This window comes from Brassica napus, chromosome C8, assembly GCF_020379485.1.
Source record: "Brassica napus cultivar Da-Ae chromosome C8, Da-Ae, whole genome shotgun sequence".
In the NCBI taxonomy this organism is placed as follows: Eukaryota; Viridiplantae; Streptophyta; class Magnoliopsida; order Brassicales; family Brassicaceae; genus Brassica; species Brassica napus.
Window position 1 is genome coordinate 21,171,760 of NC_063451.1, and position 8,828 is coordinate 21,180,587.

At 37.3% G+C, this 8,828-nt stretch overlaps 1 protein-coding gene across 1 annotated transcript; it reads left to right on the plus strand.

Moving 5' to 3' along the window:
* Nucleotides 1–1,440: 1,440 nt before the first annotated feature.
* On the plus strand, nt 1,441–2,441 carry LOC106444576 (ethylene-responsive transcription factor 1A). Its single transcript, XM_013886032.3, has one exon. The coding sequence runs from the start codon at nt 1,572–1,574 to the stop codon at nt 2,337–2,339; it is 768 nt and encodes a 255-aa protein (XP_013741486.1). The 5' UTR covers nt 1,441–1,571; the 3' UTR covers nt 2,340–2,441.
* Nucleotides 2,442–8,828: the final 6,387 nt, after the last annotated feature.

Genomic DNA, 8,828 nt, shown 5'->3' on the forward strand with positions numbered 1-8,828 from the left:
GAAGTTTTGAGATTTTAAGATTAACTTTAACTTTATTGGAAACTGTTCAACCAATTAAATTTTACGGTCTTTTTTATAATTGGTTAACAGATTTTAAAATTATATCTTTAAAATAATTTTTTTAGAAAAATGTAGTTTTCTTAATCTTTGTGCACTAAGATAAAACATCAAGTATTATGAAACCGAGGGAGTATTATAAACCACCGTTTCGGATGATCACCACAATGTTATATGAATACTATCAAGATATAAAATCATGTCTGACATGAATTTTTGGGTTTTTCTACTATCAAGATATAAAATCATGTCTGACATGAATTTTTGGGTTTTTCTTCGGTTTGTATTTGATTAGGCACGCTTATCAACATTTTTACGAATATAAACTAGATATATATTCCTTTATTAAATTTACATAGATTGAAAACCAAAATAATCGTGACAAAAAAAAAAGAAAAAGAAAACCAAAATAATCTAAATTACTTTGTTCGATCAAACGGAATGGAATAACTTTATAAGAAATTTTGGAGTTAGATTAGTCGTTGGCATTATCCTCTTAAATATTAGTTATAAAATTAGTTAAGCTTCAGAACATCTTTAGAGAGAGTTTTTAATAAAAAAGTCGGTGTAGGCCCCACAAAACAACAAGAAACGTTGCCAAAAGTCATAAAATAGGGAACGCCTCTTAGCACTGTTCGCGGATCCCGCTGACACGTGGCGGCCAACAATTGGTTCAATTTTAATTTTTTTTTAAATTAGAAAAAAAAAAAATAGGGATAAAGATGCTCTCAGACGATGATGATACCGCGGTTGCTTTAAGAAAGAAAGCCCGAGAACACATTGATCGTATAATATCAAATGAAAATAGTGAGAATATTTTACTGTGTCAATTGATGATGAAATGCAAATTAAACGCCTATGAAACCTGAACATAGGTTTTTCTTCTAGAGTATGTGGCTTTACAAAAATGAGTAATTAGTTGGATCTTTATGAACATAGGATTTTATACAGCAACGAGAAAAATGAAATGATTATGGATTCTGAATACCCTCTTCTTTTACAACCATAAAGCCGGTTTGGTAACAGAAAAGTAAATTGGCATAGATGTGTCATGTGTGATGCAGAAACCGGCGGTTCAAGTTAGAAAAAGAGCCAAAACCAGAATGACACAAAAAGACAAAGACAAGTTGGGAGACACGAGAGAAAGACCAATCACAATATCGCTTTCCTCCATAGATTGCGTGACAACATTCCATGACGGCTACTTCACCCGTGTCTTTATGTGGATAATCCGCACGTGTTTAATTCACGAACCTTCTTAGCAATGAGAAAAATCCACCACTTTCATATTTTCAACTTTTTAATCACCCCACTATACACTAAAATAAATATTTACAGGAATAATATGTCTTCGTCAATTCAAACCTTTCCAGGTTCATGAACCTTTTATCTCAATTTACCCTCTATATAACATATATCGAAACCTCTTTACCTTCATTCCCACTTTAATTTTCAATATTTTCTACAGAATAAAAAAAAACATAATCAAGAAAAACATTTTTCAAAAAAATATAATGGCGGCAGAATCCGACTACATTTTGCTTGAGTCGATAAGACGACACTTACTAGGAGAATCGGAGTCGTGGCTCAGTGAGTCGACGGCGAGTTCGGTGGTTCAATCTGGTACGACGGCCAAACCGGTGTACGGAAGAAACCCTAGCTTCAGCAAGTTGTACCCTTGCTTCACTGAGAGCTGGGGACACTTGCCGTTGAAAGAAAACGACACGGAGGACATGTTAGTCTACGGTATCCTCAACGACGCGTTTCACGGCGGATGGGAACCGTCGTCTTCATCCTCCGACGAAGACCAGAGCTCTAATTTTCCGAAGGTTAAAACCGAGAACTTCACGGTGGTCGATCATGTTCCGGCGAAGAAGGCGAGTCCGGTTAAGGCTCCGGAGAAGGGGAAGCATTACAGAGGAGTGAGGCAGAGGCCGTGGGGGAAGTTCGCGGCGGAGATAAGGGATCCGGCGAAGAACGGAGCTAGGGTTTGGTTGGGGACGTTTGAGACGGCGGAAGATGCAGCGTTGGCTTACGACAGAGCTGCTTTCAGGATGCGTGGTTCCCGCGCTCTTTTGAATTTTCCTTTGAGGGTTAACTCAGGTGAACCTGACCCGGTTCGGGTTAAGTCAAAGAGAGGTTCTTCCTCTGAAATCGGAGGTTCGAAGCGGAGAAGAACGGTGGCTTCTGTAAACGGCGGCGGTCAAGGAACAGATATGGGGTTGATGGTCAAGTGTGAGGTGGTTGAAGTGAGACGTGACGATCATTTACTTGTCTTATAGTTTTGAAATTTTCTTTGTTGGATCATTTTTTCCCAGAGTGGGGGAAAAGGAAAGTGCTAAGAAAATAATATTCATTTATTAATTTAAACCACCTTCCAATCATTCCAATTATTTGTGCGGTAAAAGAAAGTTCGAAGGGAAACTAACAATGAATTTGTTATGAAAAGAAATATGATTTTATAGTATCGCAGTAATTTAAATAAGGGTAAAATTTATACTCGTAGGAGAAGATAACACAAATATAGAGAGAGTGTTTCTTATTAAAGGGAAGAGAAGAGTTTTTTTAGTGTGTTTACAAACGAACGCAAACGTTCGTATATATAGAAGGAAATTTACTGTGCAAATAGTGCAGCGGGCCCCACATCTTTTATAATTTCAAACATTGCGGCTCCTTCTGTTTTTGTTGACTTTCGTAACACTCCCCCTTGGGGGCCGGTGTCACTATCCGCTCTCGCTTAACGTCTTTGTTGCCTCGTTAAAAACCTTTCCAGGAAAACCCAATGGGAAAAACCATAGTAAGGTAAAAAGAGTACAACTACGTAAGCTCCCCCTCGAATGAACAGTCATAGATCATTCTGATGGCGCATCCCAATGTTATGGATGTGTTTTCTGAATACCGAGGTAGGGAGTGATTTTGTGAAGAGGTCGGCTGCATTGTCGCATGATCGAACATATCTTACTTCAATCTCTTTCTTCTTCACGAGCTCTTGAGTGTATGAGAAGAACTTCGGATGAATATGCTTCGTTCTATCGCTTTTGATATATCCGTCCTTTGTTTGAGCAACACATGCTGCATTATCTTCATATAAAATAGTTGGCTCTATATTTTCGTCAATTCCACTGCTTGAACAGATGTGTCGGCTTATTGATCTTAGCCATACACATTCTCTACTTGCTTCATGGAGTGCAATGATCTCAGCATGATTTGAAGAAGTAGCCACGAGCGTTTGTTTCTGAGAACGCCAAGATATAGCAGTGCCTCCGATCGTAAAAACGTATCCTGTTTGCGATCGGGCTTTGTGTGGATCTGAAAGATATCCTGCATCTGCAAAACCAACCATTTGACCTTTTGAACTTTTAGGATAAAACAAGCCTAAATCAATGGTCCCTTGGAGGTAACGAAAAACATGTTTGATCCCATTCCAATGTCTTCGGGTTGGAGATGAGCTGAATCTTGCCAAAAGATTCACAGCAAATGATATATCAGGCCGTGTACAATTTGCAAGGTACATCAGCGCTCCAATTGCACTTAGATATGGTACTTCCGGACCAAGTATCTCTTCTTTCTCCTCAGGTGGTCGAAATGGATCACTTTCAATATTAAGTGACCTAACGACCATCGGGGTGCTAAGAGGAGTTGATTTATCCATGTTAAATCGTTTCAACACTCTTTTAGTGTATGTGGATTGATGCACAAATATACCATTTTGTGAATGTTCTATTTGTAGGCCAAGACAATACTGTGTCTGTCCTAGATCTTTCATCTCAAATTCTCCTTTGAGATAGTCTGATGCCTTTTGTATTTCCTTTTGAGTTCCGATGATGTTAAGATCATCAACATATACCGCGATTATTACAAATCCGGATATTGTTTTCTTGATGAAAACACATGGGCATATAGGATCATTCACATATCCTTCTTTTGTTAAATGATCACTGAGACGATTATACCACATACGTCCAGATTGCTTTAACCCATATAATGATCTTTGCAATTTTATTGCACATACATCTTTAGGTTTGGAACTTAATGCTTCTGGCATTTTAAATCCATCAGGAACTTTCATGTAGATATCAGTATCTAATGATCCATATAGATAAGCTGTAACAACATCCATGAGACGCATCTCTAGATTTTTATCAGCTGCTAGACTCATCAAGAATCTAAATGTAATGGCATCCATAACTGGAGAATACGTTTCTTCATAATCGATTCCAGGTCTTTGAGAAAAACCTTGAGCCACTAGACGAGCTTTGTATCTCGTAATCTCATTTTTCTCATTTCGCTTTCGAACGAAAACCCATTTGTACCCAACTGGTCTCACATCTGCAGGTGTGAGCACAATAGATCCAAATACTTTTCGTTTATTAAGCGAATCAAGTTCAGCTTGTATTGCATTTTTCCATTGTTCCCAATCATGTCTCTTTTGACATTCATAGACAGATTTTGGTTCTGGATCATCGATTTCTTCATTTATTTCACTTGACACAATATATGAGAAAGCATCATCAAGGTCATTTTGTTTATTTCTATTCCATATCCTTTTATTATGGATGTAATTAATAGAAATCTCATGATTATCTTTCGATTCATGATGCTCTGATTCATGATGCTCTGATTCATCAGAATCCTTATCATTTATTTCTTCCAAAATATTTTCTGCTATTTTGGGTGCATCATATATTTCAGCTTTCTTCTGTTTCCTAGGATTCTTATCCTTAGAACCAACAGGTCTACCACGCTTCAGGCGTGTTTTTGGCTCTCGTGTGTCATCCTCCTTTTCTTGTTCATTTGGCATTTTGATACGAGCAGGAGCATTTGCAGCTGGTATATGAGATTTAGTTACCGTCTTGGTATCTACAAATGCATCAGGTAGCTGGTTAGCTATACTCTGTAAATGCATAATTCGTCGAACTTCTAGTTCTGACTCTTTAGTAGGAGGATCAAGATATAACAATGATGGTACACTCCATTTTATATCACTTCCAACATTTTTGTTTTCTCCCCCTAGAACTGGGAATACATTTTCGTCAAAATGACAATCAGCAAAACGTGCTGTAAAGACGTCACCAGTCTGTGGTTCTAGGTATCTTATAATTGATGGGGAATCAAAACCAACATATATTCCCAATCTTCTTTGTGGTCCCATCTTTGTACGTTGTGGTGGTGCTACAGGCACATATACCGCACAACCAAAGATTCTAAAGTGGGAAATGTTTGGTTCTCGACCAAACGCTAATTGTAGTGGGGAATACTTATGGTATGCACTCGGTCTGATCCGAATGAGTGCTTCTGCATGCAAAATGGCATGTCCCCATACAGAGGTTGGAAGTTTTGATCTCATGATCAATGGTCTTGCAATCAATTGCAGACGCTTAATTAAAGATTCAGCCAAACCATTTTGCGTATGAACATGAGCAACCGAATGTTCAACTTCAATTCCCATTACCATACAATAGTCATTGAATGCTTGGGATGTGAATTCACCAGCGTTGTCTAGTCTAACTCTTTTAATAGTATAATCAGGAAACTGTGCTCGCAGTTTGATTATCTGAGTTAGAAATCTCGCAAATGCCACATTTCGAGATGATAATAGACAAACGTGTGACCATCTACTGGATGCGTCAATTAATACCATAAAATAGTGGAATGGTCCACAAGGTGGGTGTATAGGTCCACATATATCGCCTTGAATTCTTTCAAGGAACTTTGGTGATTCTTTATCGATTTTGGTTGGCGATGGCCTTACGATCAATTTTCCTAGAGAACATGCAACACATGTCATTTTATTCCCTTGAGAAATCTCCTGGATTTTCAGTGGATGACCATGTGAACTTTCTATGATTTTACGCATCATTGTAGTTCCTGGGTGGCCAAGGCGATCATGCCATAACGTGAACTCTTCTGGGTTCCGTTCTACTACAAGATTTGATTCGATCTCATCGATATAAGTATGATGTAACCCCGAAGGAAGCTCTGGAAACTTTTTCAATATGTGTTTTCTGCCACATTTCTCAGAAGTTACATACATGTATTTCTTTCCATCCTCAGTTGCAGACTGAGTATCATATCCGTGAAGATATATGTCTTTAAAACTCAACAAATTCCTTTTAGAACTTGGAGAATATAGAGCATTATTTATGGAAAATTTTGTTCCATTCGGTAAAGTAAAGTTTGCTTTACCAGTTCCTTCAATCACGTCTGCAGGACCTGATATTGTATTGACGACAATTCTTGTTGGTTTTATATCAGAGAAATATCTCTTTTGTCTCAGAATAGTGTGCGTTGTTCCACTATCTGGTATGCATATTTCACGAATCCGTTTCTTGGATTTTGCTTCATTACCATTCTGATCCATTTCTGAAATTGTCATAAATGTAAAAGGAAACATAAAATTCATTCATATAAGGAAAAACACAATAATTATACATTAAGGTGATGTTAAAACATCATTATTTGTTTAAAACAAGAAATGTAATAATTATACATGGTAATACTGAAAACTATTCAATACTCTTATCATAGGCATTTCGATTCTCTTCAGGAGTAATCTAGTCCAGCTCATTAGCGAAGTCGGAGGATTCAAGGTATGAAGTCCCTTCAACATTTTCTGTGAGGTTCACCTCTTTAGCCTTTCCTTTTATGGACTCTTGATATAACTTGCACAAATGTGGGGGAGTACGACAGGTACGGGACCAATGTCCCTTACATCCACATCTGTAACATACAGTCTCACTTTTCTTTGTGGTATCCTCTTCGGTTTCTTTGCCTTTAGGAGGTTGTTCAGATCTAACCCATTTGTTAGATCTAATACTTTTAGGATAGTAAGGCTTTCCACGTTTGTTGTTGAAACGCCGACCACGACCTCGGTTGGTCTGGTTTCTCCTTCCCGAATATTCTACCGCCGTAGCATTCACTTCGGGAAATGCCTTGGCTCCCGTAGGTCGGGAATTATGGTTTTTGATTAGTAACTCATCGTTCTTTTCAGCCAACATGAGTGTTACCATCAATTCAGAAAATTTGGTGTACCCACATTTTCTGTAAATTCGGGATAAGACGTTGTGTTCTTTGTGGAAAGTATTATATGTCTTGTCAAGCATTTCTGCTTCGGTGACAGGGTTACCACAATATTTTAATTGTGCAACTATCCTCAAGATAGTGGAATTGTAATCTCTAACCCTTTGGAAATCCTGAAACCTCAGGGTTTTCCACTCTTCAAGAGCGTGAGGGAGATTGATTTCCTTTTGATTATCGAACCTATCTTTCAAGGCTTGCCATAGTACGGCTGGGTCCTCAACGTCTCCATAGTCGTGAGTTAGATTCTCATCTAAATGCTTCTTCAGGAAGATTATCGCTTCGGCTATATGCTCGGGTGGCGATTTGTTACCGACTTCTATCGCTTCAGTTATCTTTTTTATTACAAGATAAGGTTTCACATTTGTGACCCATCTGACATAATTTTCGCCGGTTACTTTCAGAGCCGGGAACTGGAGTTTCTCGATGTTTGCCATTGTATTTCTAAAACACAAAATAATAATTTTATTAGAACTTCATAATTTAAAAACCGTTTACATTAATCATACAAGCAATTACAAGGAGAAGCGATGTAAAGAAAATTAAACCGATATTCATCTTAAATTCACTCGGAGTAAATTCTCCAACGAATAAACCATAAATAGAAACACAAATGAAAATGGCACATAAAAACAAAAGTGCGCGAATCATCTTTCTTGAAATGGAAAATCGGAGGAGAGCGATTTGAAATTTTTTGAGAGAAGATGAAATGTTTTGGATGATGAAATGGAGTGAAAATGAGTTGTATTTATAGGTGAAAAACACTGTTCATAACCGTTGGAGAAAGGGGAAATTTTTGAAAAAAATTTCTTTGTGACCGTTGGGGTTAAATCGAGTGCACCAAAAATTAGTCCGAAAATATCGTATTAAACGGTCAATCAAATCTATAAAATTTCATAAAAGTAAAAAAATATGACAATAAAATATTTATGTTATGACAACAAATCATGCGACGGCTCAGCCGATCAATGCAGAGTAATAAATAAATTATACGGCGGCTCAGCCGACCAATTAGCAATAAACAAAATATAAGGCGGCTCAGCCGACCAGTTAACAACAAACATAAAATAAAGGCGGCTCGGTCGTCCAGTTAACAATAAATAGAATATAAGGCGGCTCGGCCGACCAATAAATTAATTAAAATATTAATAAATAATATAGGCGGTATTCCGGCCATTATAACATAATATAAATAATAGTACAGGCGGTATACCGACCATTATAACAGGGTATATATGATACAATAAATTTTACCGAATTGCAGAACGATCGTGCTGATAACGTGTTATGAAAAGAACTATGATTTTATAGTATCGCAGTAATTTAAATAAGGGCAAAATTTATACCCGTAGGAGAAGATAAAACAGATATAGAGAGAGAGTGTTTCTTATTAAAGGGAAGAGAAGAGTTTTTTTAGTGTGTTTACAAACGAACGCAAACGTTCGTATATATAGAAGGAAATTTACTGTGCAAATAGTGCAGCGGGCCCCACATCTTTTATAATTTCAAACATTACGGCTCCTTCTGTTTTTGTTGACTTTCGTAACAGAATTGACTTTCTAAATTAAATTAGTATCGAGAAAATCGCATTTTAAACCCGAAGGTTACACATTCCAGCAGTTTAAACACTCAACCTTTTTCACTAGCATTTTAATACCTCAAACTAGAAAAAATGTTGAAACAAACCCCGAAGT

Coding starts and splice junctions, on each gene's coding strand:
- LOC106444576 (XM_013886032.3), top strand. CDS start 1,572: ATGGCGGCAGAATCCGACTACATTTTGCTTGAGTCGATAAGACGACAC.